The 16437-nt window shown below is 47.3% G+C and overlaps 2 protein-coding genes and 1 long non-coding RNA gene across 3 annotated transcripts; all 3 read left to right on the top strand.

Annotated features, from left to right (window-relative positions):
- Window positions 1-3098: 3098 nt before the first annotated feature.
- Window positions 3099-12669, top strand: dnajc1 (DnaJ (Hsp40) homolog, subfamily C, member 1). The gene is given in 13 exon segments (XM_061797006.1): window positions 3099-3318; window positions 7915-8016; window positions 8098-8144; window positions 8215-8380; window positions 10788-10879; window positions 10948-11041; window positions 11117-11213; window positions 11288-11451; window positions 11528-11647; window positions 11758-11806; window positions 11924-12081; window positions 12083-12307; window positions 12410-12669. Coding segments are annotated over 13 exon segments (1530 nt in total). The 5' UTR covers window positions 3099-3171; the 3' UTR covers window positions 12479-12669.
- On the top strand, window positions 8407-10034 carry LOC133488757 (uncharacterized). The gene is made up of 2 exons (XR_009791738.1): window positions 8407-8738; window positions 8821-10034. It is a non-coding gene; the product is annotated as an uncharacterized LOC133488757 (long non-coding RNA).
- Window positions 12670-13680: 1011 nt separating the features above from the next.
- On the top strand, window positions 13681-16422 carry c14h7orf25 (chromosome 14 C7orf25 homolog). The gene is made up of 2 exons (XM_061797035.1): window positions 13681-13829; window positions 15096-16422. Exon 2 carries the CDS (start codon window positions 15112-15114, stop codon window positions 16345-16347), a length of 1236 nt encoding a protein of 411 aa, XP_061653019.1. The 5' UTR covers window positions 13681-13829; window positions 15096-15111; the 3' UTR covers window positions 16348-16422.
- Window positions 16423-16437: the final 15 nt, after the last annotated feature.

Genomic DNA, 16437 nt, shown 5'->3' with positions numbered 1-16437 from the left:
CCATTTGTTTTACACAAATAATTATTTCACAAACCTTTCAACAAGGTAACGGTCACGCATGCAAAGATTCCGACCACACTGTTTTTTTCCACCATTCACCAAATTCCCCATTCACGTTTGAGGGTTTTGTCACCATGTGGTTTGTGGGTTATTCGCCCATATAATTATAAGAGTCCTGTTGAAAAATGACAATGTCCATATGTGCAAGGGACAAACATACACCCCCAATTCCAATTAAGTTGGGACGTTGTGTTCAAGATAAATCAAAACAGAATACAATGATTTGCCAATCATGTTCAACCTCTATTTCATTGAATACACTACAAAGACAAGATATTTCATGTTCAAACTATTGTTTTTAGCAAATAATCATGAACTTGGAATTTGATGGTTCCAAGAAAGCTGGGACAGGCTCATGTTGACCACGGTGTTACGTCTCACCTTTTCATTGAACAACATTCAATCAACGTTTGGGAACTGAGGACGCTAATTGCTGAAGCTTTGTCGGTGGAATTCTTTCCCAGTCTTGCTCGATGTACAGCTTCAGCCGTTCAAGAGTCCGGGGGCTCCGTTGTCGTATTTTACGCTTCATAATGCGCCACGCATTTTCAACGGGAGACGGGTCTGGACTGCAGGCAGGCCAGTCTGGTAGTACCCGCACTCTTTTACTACCAAGCCACGCTGTTGTAACACGTGCACAATGTGGTTTGGCATTGTCTTGTTGAAACAAGCAGGGGCGTCCATCAGAATCAGAATCAGAATCAGAATCATCTTTATTTGCCAAGTATGTCCAAAACACACAAGGAATGTGTCTCCGGTAGTTGGAGCCGCTCTAGTACAACAGACAGTCAATTTACAGAACACTTTGGAGACATAAAGACATTGACAAAAAACAACAACAAACAACAATTGTGCAAAAAGATGCAGAGTCCTCTAGCACTTAGAGCATGAAGAAGACGTTGCTTGGATGGCAGCATATGTTTCTCCAAAACCACAGATGTGTAAGTTACCCATGCCATTGGCACTAACACAGCCCCAAAGCATCACAGATGCTGGCTTTTGAACTTTGCATAGTTTTGAGCCCCGTGATAAAAAACAAAACAAAACAAAAACTCACTTCATACCCTGAAAACAGCATTTTCTAAAACCTCGTAGAAACGACAACTGTTATCTTCCAGCTGTTTTTTTGTTCATTGAAAACAAAATAATGTTTTCAAGTCATTAACTGCGTGACAGTGAAGTCACGTGACAACGTTGAGGCAACAAGCAAATCGTTTCCTTCAAAAGCCAAGGCACTATTCTTAAAGTCCGATCTCCTAACCTTTATGCCACCTTTCCTTAACCTTTCTTGCAATACGACGTCACCGGGTCAAGGAGACAAGAAAAGGTGCTTCCGTTCGAACATCGGCGAGGACAGGCCTGTTTGAAAAGGAATTCGACTCCACTTTTCCTAACTGATGTCGAATATTGTTGATGTAAAGCTTGCCGACTTGGCATGCAAAATATTTGATCAATAATAAAATAAAACATCTACAATGTCTTTGACCACAAGATGTCAGCACAGAGCAACCAAAGATTACATTATTCCGTGTTTCGGTTTCATTTCTGTTTCCATATTTAAATACCATGTTTGTATCAATAAATGATATGGGCCTACATGTATTTAACTTATTTGCAAAATATTTGGTTACTAATAAAATATTTTAAAATCATTCACAGATTCTACCCGTGTAAAGTATTACATATGATTAAAGTAGTCATTCATTCCTTTTCCGTACTGCTGCTTCTCCTCACGCGGGTCGCGGGCGTGCTGGGGCCCATCCTATGGAATCAGATGAGTGCCAGAAAGATTCACACAAAAATTTTGAAATCGTGTACGAGAAAAAAAGATTCACACAAAACTTTTGAAATCGCAAACGTGCCAAATTTTTTTGCGTTTGCGTTTTTTTCCCGTTTTCTTTTCAGTTTTTTTCACTCTTGGCATGTTTGCGATTTCAAAAGTTTAAAAGGTTTTGTGTGAATCTCTTTTTCACATCCACTATTTGAAAAGTTTGTGTCAATCTTTTTTTCACATATACGATTTCAAAAGTTTTGTGTGAATGTTTTGGCACTCATCTGATTCCATACCCAGCCGACTCCGGCCGGGCGAGAGGCGGGGTACGCCCTGAACTGGTCACCTGCCAATCGCAGGGCACATCGAAACCAACAACCATTCGCACTCACATTCACACCTGCGGGCTATTTAGAGTCTTCAATTAACCTACCAGTTCAGAGTGTAGTTCGAAAATCCGCTCAGTTTTTTCCCCAGATGATCGCACTACTAGTCACTTTAAACTGCATCCATTTCTTGAAGTCTCTGCGCCCTTTGCACCAGACTATTTATTGTTCTATTCGTCATTTCAAACTGCTCTAATTGCCAGAGGACTCGGCCTCAATTTGCACAATTGGCCAAAATAAATAAATGAAATAAAATAAAGAAATGTACCGGCAAACTTTTATTGCTCAGTGACTGTGTTTTTAATGTTTTTTATGTCTCCAAAATCTTTCAATTGACTCTCTGTTGTCGTACTCGAGCTGCTCCAACTAATAAAAACCTTACTTTTCTTCGTCGCAATCCTCGACGTCAAGGCCAGATTTGAACCCGAATCCTCAAAGCTGTGCTAACCGCCGTGCCGCCTGTTTCGGACATTACCATTTTGTTGCGAGGTATCATTCATTGTGCAAAATTTAGTCTAAGCCCTCGTTGTCCGGGTTTATGAATGACTCGAAATGATTTTTCCCATGTCTTTGAAAAAGTTGCAAAAGGTCATGCTCAGAAAATCATCGTAGCCATGGCTCGTCACTCATTGTTTGAATCTTCCCGTGTGTGCTCCATAACAGGTCATTAAAATGTCTTACTTCCGTTGTGATTTAAATGTACCTTATTTTGTGTTCTTTCTCATCCGAATCGCCTTTTTGACTTTCATTCTGTAATTTGCTGTTTATATTGGTTACACTCCTTGAGTGTATGTATTTTCCGTGTTGCGATTCTGTGACCACAGCACACACGACGACCAAGCCTTTTTCGGGTTCTTATTGTGACAGGCCGTCTGACCCGGATGTACCTTCCGAGCACTTCCGTGGCAGCGGCCCGCTGAGCTGGCCGATTGGGAACCGCGCGAGCAGCTCGAGATGACGGCGGGCGGATGGCTTGCGGTGTTTGGATTGGCTCTCTTGTCTGTCGGCCTCCCGTCGGACGCTTGGGACGCAGACCTGGAGCTTCTGGACCTGGTCGAGGAGATCCCGGACACCTTTTACCGTTTCCTGTCTCTGGAGCAGGTTCGTGCTACTCCGACCGTCTCCATGGTAACCACGTCGACCCAGTGGCGGTTCTAGCGGGGGCAGTGCTACCCCCCTTGACAAAATGGACCGGAGTCTGTCACAGCACGAATGCCTAATCTAGGCTGTGTGGGTCAAGTATGTTCAATTTTCAAGTCCCGGGTCAAGTTGCACGTAAATCTTTGAGGGAAGACGTTCGCACGATGGAACGTGATCGCCGGTCGTGCAATAGTGATGGGCACGGCAGTTCTTTTGAGTCTACTGAATCACGAGAATCAGTTACAAAGATTCGTTCACTGAATCGTCAAGTGCTTCCTTATTCAGTTCACGAGTCAGCCCTGAGGTTCATGTTCACCGAAGGACTACGCGTTGTTGTTGTTGTCACGTATTGTGAGTAGGCTTTACACAATTAGATTTACAATAAATAATCTATCTTTGTTCCTCTATTTATGCCAGTGAATGGAACAAATGAATGGTCTTCCAGTAGATGGCAGGAAGTCAATAGAGTCATTCATGTCTCCACTTTTTGTCACATTTTGGTTTGTTGCTGTGCCGTGAGATTTTTCAATTGTAAAATATGTTCCTTGGCTCCATAAAGATTGGAAATCACTGCTCGAGTCAGATCGTGGATTCTAATCAGTCAGGTCAAACCAACATTACAACATGACAGAAATAATGGGTGCTAACTTACTGTAATTAAATGACTTGATTTTTAATTAAATGACTTCACCCACACCAAAACTTTTGCGCATGATCCGACAGAATGGCGGCATGTTTACGTCCAACCGTCAGTGCTAGCAGAAGCTTGCTAGGCTACATAACGTTTTTGTTGCCTGTTTGCAAGCCGTATCATGTTCAAAGTACGTGAACGTACCTCAAGCGAGCCTTCAACGAACGTCCTCTCCTGTCTTGAGCACCGGTGACCTCCAACACACCTTTTTCCTCATTTTGTCCCCATAATACAAAGTCAGCTCGCTCCACTCTTGTCGTCGTCGTCACGGTAACGAGTGTATCCGGTCGCATTTGAGTTGACAAGATAAAGCCTAATGATCGTAAAAAACGGGATGCGGTGCTATCGGATACAACATTTTATTGCAGTAATCTGACATAGTGAAATCGTGAAAGAGCAAATTTGTCTTGTAGTCAGATCCGGACATTACGTGTTGTCTATCCCACACCGCCGACATGTTTTAAACATTTTTTTAAATAACTTCATTGGCCCTCAAGATATTTACAATACTACGTCAAAAGACACGCAACAAGGCTAAAAATAAACTAGCTTTCGGATTCAAATATACTGTGCACAATGGCGACGAGGAGTAAATGTCTTTTGCGGAGTTGATCGGATCGGCGAATTATGACAAAGCCAATCGGCCGATCAGCATAAAATGCTAATTATCAGCCGATACCGATCAGATTGTCAGAGTTGAGTGGCTTGAGAAGCGCTATAGAAGTTTCATGTATTTATTATTATTTCACAAAAAGCTTTAATAGTCGCATTAGGGACACAGAGGGGATGATATGCATGTGTACATGCATACATTTATTATTAATTTACATTTATTTTAAATGTGCTTGACTGACTCAACATTAGCCGATAGCTTGAAGAAACGGCTGCCGGTGAAAGCTATCCCCGCGTGGACGTCAGGACTTGCGGTTAAAATGACTCACGAGTACGTTCACTGCGTAGTACGTTGTACCTTGCGCGAACCAAACACTCATGGTACTAGTTCGCAGTGAACCTCCGCATGAATCACTGCATACGTACTAGTACAGCGCTCCTTTGCGGATCGCGAAGAAAGAAAGTTTTATTTTTTTGGTGTCCTGTTCGGCTGTTGGAAGCGGCGTAAACCAACGAAGAAGAACGGGCACGATGACGTGCTTGTGCCCAATGGCAGCGGCGGCGAACAAAAGTGTGTCTTAGCTTTGTTCAAATGAATGACCAGTCGCCTCAGTGCAACACTTGGAATAAGGTTATATTGTGCAAAGGAGTTTTTCCCGATGTGTAGCATCTGACGCGCCCGAGCCTCAGCCTACACTGCGCGGAACTTCAGTCAAGTCAACTCAGTCGCTTGGGTGAGTGAAACAATAAAATGCGTCTATGCCAACATTGAGACAGCTAACAAGGTAAACGGTTGCTTGCACTTTTGCACTGATGTTTTTTTACGTTTATTTTAGTCTTCAATCCGATGTAAGCACCGATGTTTTAAAAAAAAAAAAAAAAAAAAAAGCTTAACATTGGGCTAAAATTTCACTGTAGCAAAATCACAATGAATCGGGACAAAATTCACATAAATGTTGTCTCACAGTATCACAAACACTAACCTTGTGCCTCATTGGTGGGTAGGGAAAGGAATCAGCGTTTTAGAGCATTTGGTTCCATCCATTCAAACAATAATTCAATGTAAAAAAAAGAAATCACCGGTGCCGTGTGAAGTTACTTTTCGTGCCAAAATGCTGAGTTCCGGTGCGTACCCTTCAAAATAAAAGGCTACAAGCTTAAAACAAGAAGTCAAGTTAAAACTTGCACATATAAACCATTTGACGTGATGAAACAGTATACTGTATTCTGTTTCATCACGTGAAAATAGTTATTTTAAAAATGCTGTCAGTGAAGTGAACTCTCAGTCAACTGGGTGAGTGAAACAAAATAAAATAGTTAAAACATTTAACTATTGTAACAATTCTATATTTAACTTTTAGCTGAAACATTAATGAATGAATATTAAGTCCACACGCATTGCCTTTTAGTTCATAGGTTTGATATTGATACTGGTTAGAAAGAACCTCGAGTCAAATGTTCATTTTAGTCTATGCCTCGGGCTGCTAAGAAAATGGAAGTTCATAATTTGGACACCTTTACTTAAACCATGCAAACTTTTTTGACCCAGGCCCCTAAAAGAATCGGAATCGAGAATCGTTTGGAACCGGAATCGAACTAAGGAACCAGAATCGCTCAAATTAAAACGATGCCCAACCCTAGGTGGGAGTGGTGATGTAAATTATAAAAGTCTATAGGACCAGAGTGTGAGTGAGGGAATACCCAAGACATTCTGAGGACACATGCAAGTGAATTGACACAGTTTCGCATGTACAATGACTGTCAGAAGTGTCCTGTAATTGCTGTGTCTGCACCACGGGGGCAGAGGACCACACCCCACCCAATCGAGAGGCGAGGTCGGGCCCAGGAGTCCGCCCGAAAGCGGCCCGGTGGACGGGACGCGTCCCACACCGAGGGATCCGGGGCGGTCCACCGGCCCCACCGAGGCGCCCTGAAAGGCGGCCACCCGAAGGAGGCCGCGGGAACCCAATGCCACCGCAGGCGCCGCCGCCTCACAGCCGACAACAACTCGGAGCGAGGCGCTGACATTTTAAACGTTGTCGCTGCAGTGAAGTTCGCTGTTTCGCTCCTTAGCTTGGCAGCTCGTTAGGTTGCGGGTTAGCCGACATCATAAACAGTTGAGTTTCCCGTGTGTTTTTTGGGGACTAACACAACAACATGGAGCGAGGCACTGATGTTTTAAACAACGTCGCTGAGGTGGAGTGAGCTGTTTAGCACCTTAGCTCGCTAGCTTGGTAGCGCGCGGGATAGCGAACATAATAAACAGTTAACTTAGCCAAGTCTCTCTGTTGTGTGCCACGCGCTGCCCATGAAGCAAGGCTGTGGAGTGTCGGACAGAGCTAATACAGGTACAGGTTCCACCAGCCCACTGGTGGCTAATGACACACCCATCCAACTCTCCGTCGGCTCACTGAGTGAGCCGCGTGCTAGATCGCCACAACGGCTGTCACACGATCACGAAGAAGGAACAATGTTGCGCTGATGTTTGCCAAGTGTTGCCAATGGAACTGCGACTGTTGTAGAATGGTGATGTCGTCAATAAAAAGACTTGCTTTGGAAAATACTTCTTTCCATCTGGGGAACCGACTAGTTTAAAAAAAAAAATAAAAAAAACCCCCGTCGGATAAGACATTTGGTTTTATTGATGGTCGCTTCGCTGTGCCTTAGTCAGGTTGCTTCTTGATTGACAGCATACCGTTTCATGTCACAATTCTCAGCGTCGTGACTCGGGAGACGTCGGCTTTCCCCACACACGAAGACTTTTGGTCGTAAATATAGAAAATGTTCAATATTTAAGATTGTCGGCCCCAACGCGTTTCGGACCCTATTATCTGGACAAATTCACTTTTAGAACACCTCTAACCACATCATGATTTTATAATCTTCATCTTCATCTTAGAAGAAATACGATAGTCTGGCATTTGATGTCCTTGGACAGAAACGGGCAAAATTGGCATAAAAGCGTGCCGATTGTTTTGATGTGTAAAAGCATGCCGACTGTTTGGATGTGGGCCTTCGGCAAGTCAAGGCCAGTCACCTTCTGATTGAATCTCACCTGCAGTTTGCGCTCTTCTTAAAGAGAAATGACCAATCAGGTCAAATCCCGATCTTATTTATTGACCAATCGAAGCAGCCTGTACGTACCGCGCGTATAACGAACGCCTCGTCGTGTCTCCATGGAAACGGTGACGGGTGTCGACCGGAGTCCAAGTCGCAATGACTCGAGTCCTCTCAGTTCTCTGCTTTGTGTTCAGGATGCGTCGCCATCAGAAATCAAAAGGGCGTATCGCCGCCTGTCGCTTGTTTTGCATCCTGACAAGAACAAAGATGAAAACGCCGAGACGCAATTCCGACAGGTGAAGCGCAGCGCAGCGCAGCGCAGCACAATGTGAAAAAACAAGATATGAAACATTGAAAGGTTTCGTGCGGCTCCGCAGTTGGTATCCATTTACGAAGTCCTGAAGGACGACGAGAGACGACGCAGGTGAGCCGTCGACCGATCGCGAGCGTCTGACGCCGCGCGCCTGACCTCTGACCTCTGCGGGTGCGCGCAGGTATGACGACATCCTGGTGAACGGACTTCCCGATTGGCGGCAGCCCGTCTTCTACTACCGGCGCGTGAGGAAGATGAGCAACAGCGAGTTGGCCTTCCTGCTCTTCGTCATCGTCACGATCGGCCACTACGCCGTCATCTGGTCCATCTACCTGGAGAAACAGTTGGTGAGTCACACTCGGTGTTGGCGAGATCATTTTGCAAATGCAGTTTCACAAGTTGCCCTGTTGAAAATCAAATTAGGGGTGTAACTATTTCAATGACTTTCTCAAAGTAACATAACAATATTCACGAGATCGTGGTATGAAAAGTGCCTCGCTGTCCTGTCTTGGTATAAAATAATGAGCCGTTGTGCCTCAAATCTAGTTTTGGTCCGGCTATACGGCGTGCCCATGTGGGTAGTCACAAGAAATACGCTGATTGCCTGACTGGCCCACGTGACCGAAAGGCTCCGTTCGGAGGGATGCGGAAGTAATACGGGGTGGACAAAACGCCGCTTTGCCGGAAATAACCGCGTGGATGGATGTAAGTGGGTTACATAAGGGGCAAACGTTAATCACTGGATTCAAAACCAAACCAAAAAACGAGAACTTAATGTGAATTGCAGGACATTGATCAAAAACACTTCGCCTGCAACTCGGGCGGAGCCGCCAAGCCTGTCTGAGCGGCGCTTCGCAATCGATTGGGCAAGAGGCGCCTTGTTCTTAGCGCCGGCCTCCGTCACAGCAAATGCAGACCCACGGTATCCGAGTTCAAAGGTCGCGGGTGAAAGAACATCACACGAATCGGGAATACAACTTATCCCTCAGCCAATACATTCCATTCGTCCCCAAAATGAAATAATAAATAACGAAAATAATAACGTCATACAAATACAGACATCAATGCAATAATAAATCACCTTGCATACTTCCCTCTCTTCGAAGGGAATGTTCACATTTCAAATGAAAACATATTACAGATGCTGCTCAGAATAATCCATCATCTTAACAATATCACTAAGCGGAGGAAAAGAAACTTCGATTCCTCTTCCTGCCTTTCTGACTTGAATGATTTTTGGACTTAAGCCAAGGAATCACTGTTACTAGGCAGTATCCAATTTCTCATGTTCTCAGGCAAAAATATGACAATAAATACTGTGAAATGAATGGACAGATCATTTCTCAATGGACAGTTTTGTTATTGTGAGCATAGCATGATTATTGCTGCAGCAAGAATAGCATTTTGAAGGTACAATATACGAATGTAAACATCGGACGGACGGGTTAGAAGTGCATGGTCATATGTTATTTAAACATGTCTTTTTGAAACTACGAAAGCCTATCAAGAAGGACTCGGCCAGAAAGAAAAGACCGCTCTTTCGGTTCTCTTGCTTTTCGCCTCTTCGATCCGTCCTGCAATACCGTGAGCTTTCCCACGATATCGCAAGAATTATCGGACTGTGAGATTAATACCGTGATAAAACCGAACCGTGACCTATACGTATCGTTACATTCCTACTAATTACATTTGCATGACTTTTCTTCATTTTGAACAAAGGCATCATCAGGACCACCCTTGGATGTTTCCTCTAAAAAGTGGATTCAACCAATAAATCATTATTTAACAATTAAACACAAATAATAAACTGATAACAAAACATGAAAATGTGGTTGTTGCATTATGTGTGGACAGTATGTGGAAAACAAGATACCATGTTGACCTAAAGACAAATGTGCACAATTTAGACAGTATCACTTCACATGACAAACCAGATAAGTGAATGTTCCATAAAAAAGTAAAACAATTATCAAGTTGAAACTGTTCAAAAGTAAATTTTCTTTTATGTGTTCAAAAGTCGAACTATGAGTCGAACCTTTTCGCCTTTTGCTCCACTAGGTTGCGCTTGGAGGTCATATTTGGTAAAACGTATGTCACGTTTGAGACTAAAGCAGAATGGCCCATGACCAGAGAGAGCCAATTACAAACTTGGGCTTTCAAAGGCGGAAGTGATAAGATTCTATCTTTTGCGGCTATTTTTCAAATGTAATTCAAATTGTAATCATGGCAATTTCCCAAATTTAATGACCGTCATTTCTGGCACATAATACCCTCTGGAGTATAATGCGCACCCCCTAAAAATCAGGAGTGGGTGTGCTGGCGCCTATCCCAGCTGACTCTGGGCGAGAGGCAGGGTACACCCTGAATTGGTCACCAGCCAATCGCAGGGCACATCGAAACAAACTACCATTTGCACTCACATTCACACCTACGCGCAATTTAGAGTCTTCAGTTAAGCGTGTTGGGGGGGGAACCCAAGTACCCGGAGAAAAACCACGTAGGCACGGGGAGAACATGCAAACTCCGCACAGGAGAGGCCGGACTTGAAGCAGAGTCCTCAGAACTGTCAGGCGGGTGTCCTAACCAGTCGCTCGCCGTGCTGCCCACACCAGAAGTTACGGTACATATTTAATGGGTTACAATTCCATACATTTTGTAATTAAATGACATAATCTTGTTAGATTGCGTGCACGCATCCACACACATGCGACAGCAGGCTACGTGAGCTCCCGGATGACCTCTGAGTGTCTGCAGGATGAAATGCTGGCTAAAAAGAAGAGAGAGAAGAAGAAAAAGAGCAACGCCAAAGAAGAAGTCAAGTACGGCGGGGTGGACCGTGCTGACAGGTACTGGGGGAGCGAGGGTTAGCACTTCCTGTGTGACATCATCATCACTGACACGTGCGTATGCGCAGGGCTCAGGAGCGCCCCCACTGGCAAGACATTCTTCCTTTGAAAGTCAGCATGTGGATCTACCTGTCCATCAAACACATGCCCCAAACCCTGCAGGTGCAGTTATTGCTGTGTGCGTGCGTGCATGTGTGCGTGTTTCCAGAAGTTTCTTCTTGTGCTTCTCGAGCGCAGGAGGTGCAGCAGCACTACGAGGATTACCAGCAGATGAAGAAGCAGCAGAGGGAAGAACAAGAAGAGGAAAAAAAAGCTCAACAGGAAGTTGTGACCAGTAAGAAATTAGCTTTTTCTCTTCCGTCTTCGTCTTCAACTTAACTGACGAGTCGCGTGACCTTGCGCTTCCAGGAGAGAAGAGGCCAAAGGTGAAGAAGCCAAAGATCGACTTCCCCATCTACGAGCCGTCGGCAGAGGAGCCAAACTTGCAAAGTTACCAGCAGACGGGATCCATCCAGGAAGTTGAAGAGCAGCTCGACCAATGGTTGCAGGACCAGAAGCCCGCCAGGAAGAAGGTGCCTTCTTGTTAGCCTTAGCAATAGCATGGAGACACGCTAAGTCGTGCGTGTTGTTGCGTGCGGTCGGTGTTAGGCGTCAGAGTGGAGCGAGGACGACGTCAGCCTCCTCAGCAGACTGATGGGAAAATTCCCGGGAGGAACGCCGGGTCGTTGGGAGAAGATCGCCCACGAGCTCGGCAGATCCGTGACGGATGTGAGCCCCCCGAACCGACAAGCCCGCGTCACAATCCGCTGCACCCGCGTTGGCTCCTCGGATTCAGCGGGAAAATGTTCCTGAACTATTTCGATCTTTTCCTTCAACAGGTGACCGCCAAAGTCAAACAAGCCAAAGACCGCGCCCACCTCAGCACAGGTCCACACGCAATTACATCTCCCACTCCACTGATATCGCTGTCTCAGGTTCCGTCTTCTGCTCTGGGTCTGGAGTTCGATTGCATTTGCTTCAGGTGTCGTCCGTGTGCCGGTGCAGGTCTGGTGAAGCTTTCCGAGTTGAAGGGGCCTTCTCTTCCTGCGAGGTCACTTCCTGTTTGTGACAGTGTAGTGACGCGTGGAGCGGGCGTGGCCTGTGAGGAGCAGGACGAAGAAGCGGTCAAGCGGGGGAACAGGAAGTGTGCGGTCGCGGCCGACGGAGGGGGGGGGGGGACGTCTCAGGTCCCGGCGGCAGAAAGACTTCAACCCTGACGAGGTCGATGAGGAGGAGGCGGCGGCGGTGCAGGAGAACAAGAACAAGGCGGAGGTGGCAGTGTGGACTCAGAACCAGCAGAAGCTTCTGGAACTGGCTCTGCAGCAGTTCCCCAGAGGAAGTGGCGAGCGCTGGGATCGCATCGCCAAAGTCGTTCCTGGGAAAAGCAAGGTGATGACCGACCACTGGACGCTTCGCACCACACACCAAAACCTCAATCGAACATCAATCAGTATGCCAGTTTGTGTGTGTGTGTGTGTGTGTGTGTTTCAGGAGGACTGCATGATTCGTTACAAAATGTTGGCAGAACTGGTCCAAAAAAGGAAACAAGCCAACAGCTGATGAAGCCCGATGACGCTGCCTCCGAGGTTGACCTTTGATCCTTGAACACGGTCATGTGTTTTCATGTTACAACAGGATGGACATGACCTCTGACCTCATTGCTTCATGTGCCTTAGCCCCTCTCAGCATGCTACCCGTCAATCACTTTTTTGACTGATAAATAAAAATATTTATTATCCAATCAAAATTGATTTGGGGCACTTCTTGTTTTTATTGTTGTTGTTGCTTCAGAATGTTCATCTTTTTTTCCAGTCCCTTTTTAAAATCCATGAAAACATATATTTGATTAAATATTGACAAATGCCCTCTGGAGCCAGGCCTGGAGGTGGGGCTTGAAGGCGAGCGCCTGGTGGCCGGGCCTGCACCCATGGGGCACAGCCCGAAAAGGGAACGTGGGTCCCCCTTCCCATGGGCTCACCACCTGTGGGAGGGGCCAAAGGGGTCGGGTGCAGTGCGAGCCGGGCGGTGGCCGAAGGCAGGGACCTTGGCGATTCGATCCCCGGCTACAGAAGCTGGCTCTAGGGACGTGGAATGTCACCTCTCTGGCAGGGGAAGGAGCCCGAGCTGGTGTGTGAGGTCGAGAAGTTCCGACTAGTTATAGTCGGACTCGCCTCCACGCACAGCTTGTGCTCTGGTACCAGTCCTCTCGAGAGGGGTTGGGACTCTCTTCCACTCTGGAGTTGCCCACGGTGAGATGCGCCGAGCAGGTGTGGGTATACTTATTGCCCCCCGGCTCGGCGCCTGTACGTTGGGGTTCACCCCGGTGGACGAGACGGTAGCCCCGCGCGGCCCCTCTGCGTAGCTTGACGCGCACACGGCAAAAATAGTTGCTGCGCGTCGAACGCCGCGGAGATCAGCTCTCGTGATTGGTCCGTTTTAGTCACATGCTGTGATGACGTACTCAGCGTGCGCCTTGGTTCTACATACCATCTACGCCGCCACCTTCTCGATCGATTTTGCAGCATATTTAAACGTAGCATCTGGTCATCTAGGTGCATTTGTTCTAGTAGACACTGTTCCACGATCGCCATTGTTGTTGCTTTGTTCGTTGTTACTGAAAGGAAAGTAAAAACGCCTACCGGAAATGGCCCAACAAATGCAGAGGAAACTCCACCCTGTGATGCCCTAGCCAATATCAGCCGTAGCGACACCTCCGACTTGGAGGTGAACTGCATTACATTTTCAAAACTGCGCGCGTGGGTTGCGCCCGAGTATAAAGAAGCTCAAAGAGGCGTGGCCTAATCTGCTATGTTAGTATGCTAACCATAGTTGTGGTTGTTCCTGTTGACACTTAGCATCAGAAGCTAACAGTCAGCGAGCTGAGTGTCCGTCGTCACGCGTCCTTGCCGCAGTAAGTCCGTCACCTGTCTTTTTTTTTTTTTGCGTATTTATGTCCTGTCCTGTGTTTAGTATGACGACGACGTGAAGCGCAGTTTGAACAGAATATGTTTAACGAGGAATAAACTCAAATGTTTTTGTTCTCCAAAATGTTTTCATGATATTTACACTGACAGACAGATCCTGATACTTTCCTGTGCTAAATATTAATAAAGTTATGAATCTTTAAAACCGGTGAAAATGTACGAAATTTCCGGCGTGACTTGCATTTTTTATTTTTTTTTGCTAGATCCGGGTTTAACTTTAACTTTCTTATAGCTCTGTCCTAATTTCAAAAGTTTAGTACCATTAGAAAGTTTGCTAAACACAGAAACAAAACACAATGATGAATTTAAAGTAATTATAGAAAGCCAAGGGCCTAGGTTAACATGACGAGTCAAACAGTTTGCAGATGGCGGTCAGGTGGTGTGGCGTGGTTTACTTTGACACTCAAACGTGCACAGATTTAAAAAAAAAAAAAGAAAAGAACAAACACTCCATACGTTGTGAAAATACACTTGAAGGAATAAATGTAGCATTTGTAGTTGATGAAATTAGCATTCGAAGGGATATAAAATAAAAGCCATCACGGTGGGTGAGAGAAACGTCTCAAACGACCTGACCAGCGGTGGGTCAAAAAAGGTGTTCTGGTATCTACCAATTTACATGATATTTGTCAGCAGCACAGAAAAATATCAAGATGTGCTTATGGATTTGAAAAATGGTCTTACTCACCTGAAAGTTTTTGTGGTAGGGTTTGTCAATGATCAATTCGGGAAATGTCCAAGATTTGTAGCGAGTAGTTGCTCTTTTTAGGAATTAATAAGGACACACGTTCCACATCAGTGGTGGTGCATATAGTCAGACCTGTCACCAGACTTCAGTCTTAAGGAGGGCACATAAAATTCATGGGAGGAACAATTATTATTAGCCTACAGACATATTTTGGATAATCCTATAGCCTACTGTATTCGCAAAGCACTGACGCGGAGATCATCATGTTAAACCAACAGCAAACAAGACCAGCTACCAGTCCTCATAATTTAAAACAGCGCTTCTATTGCGACATCAACAGTGCAGCTCGTTGAGTGAGCCCCTTCCTGCCGGTCGACCGGCGGCAGATGAACACGTAGCTCCAGTTTAAACGGATTGGGTTCAACGAGGAGGAATCAAGTCGAATGTTTGTGCGTCCTCCAAACGATCACCCTTCTCACAAACATGAGCAATTGTCTGTCTTCAGGTAGGATGCGTCCATCATGTCTCTCCAGGACATGCTACAGGATCGCATAGGCATGGCCAAGGCCTTGTGTCAGCGTGCTGAGCAAATCGATGCCGCCGTGGAAGGACGCGGAAAACTGTGCGGCAAACTCCGCGCCGAGCTGCGCTTCCTGCGCCGCGTGGAAGGCGGCCAGCTGCCCTTCAAAGAGTGCCACCTGCACAGCACCAACCTGACCCACCTGACCGCCGTGCTGGAGTCGGCCGAGAGCCTGGAGGGAGTGGTTGCCGTGCTGCACGTCGTCTCCTACCAGGACGCCGCCGGCGACAAGCAGACGCTGGTAGTGGACGTGGTGGCCAACGGCGGGCACACGTGGGTCAAGGCGGTGGGCAGGAAGGCCGAGGCCCTGCACAACATCTGGCAGGGGCGCGGCCAGTACGGCGCCAAGAGCCTCGTACGGCAGGCCGAGGACTTTGTGCTCGCCAGCCGCCAGCGGCCCGTCCAGTACGTCCACCCGCATGTAGTCTTCGCCTTCTACAACGGTGTGTCCAGCCCGATGGCGCGACGCCTGGAGGAAATGGACGTTGCCGTCCGCGGGGACATCGTGGCTGTCAACGCTGTGCCGGCAGGGGACGGCGGCGGCGAGGAAGAGGAGGGAGACGAGGATGACGAGGGGGAGGGGGAGGAGGAGCCCGAGCCGACCCGCGTGGACCGCGACACGGTGCTGGCCAGGCTGGCGTTCCCCGCGCAGGTCCGCGCCGAGGAGTGTGGCCGCGTCAACCTGGACATCACCACGCTCATCGCGTACGTGTCGTCGCTGAGCCACGGCCGCTGCCACCTGGCCTTCCGTGAGCCCGTCCTGACCGAGCAGGCGGCTCAGGAGCGTCGCCAGCAGGTGCTGCCGCTCCTGGATGCCTTCATGGCAGACAAGGAGCTGTATGCCTGCCGGGCCGCCGTCCGTGACTTTCAGCTCATCCTGGACACGCTGGGCGGGCCCGGCGAGAAGGAGCGTGCCCGCCAGCTACTGGCCCGCCTGCGCCTGGTAGACGACCGGCCGTCGGAGCGAGCCCTGGCGCTCGCGCCCAGCGCCAAAGTCAACCGCCGCTCGCTCTTGATCTTCGGCACCGGCGACTCGCTGCGGGCCATCACCATGACGGCCAACAGCCGCTTCGTCAGGGCGGCGGCCAATCAGGGCGTCCGATTCAGCGTCTTCGTGCACCAGCCGCGAGCGCTCACAGAGGGGAAAGAGTGGAGGGCCACGCCTGTCCAAAGTTAAACGTTTATTTTCACCGCATACGGGAACATTTTCAGTAGTTTTTTTCTGCACAAATAAAGCATCCGAGGCACTTCCTGCTTCCTTGCCTCA

The sequence above is a fragment of the Phyllopteryx taeniolatus genome, chromosome 14, assembly GCF_024500385.1.
Source record: "Phyllopteryx taeniolatus isolate TA_2022b chromosome 14, UOR_Ptae_1.2, whole genome shotgun sequence".
In the NCBI taxonomy this organism is placed as follows: domain Eukaryota; kingdom Metazoa; phylum Chordata; class Actinopteri; order Syngnathiformes; family Syngnathidae; genus Phyllopteryx; species Phyllopteryx taeniolatus.
Note: the sequence above shows the minus strand (reverse complement) of the source record. Positions and strands in the feature narration are given on the sequence as shown.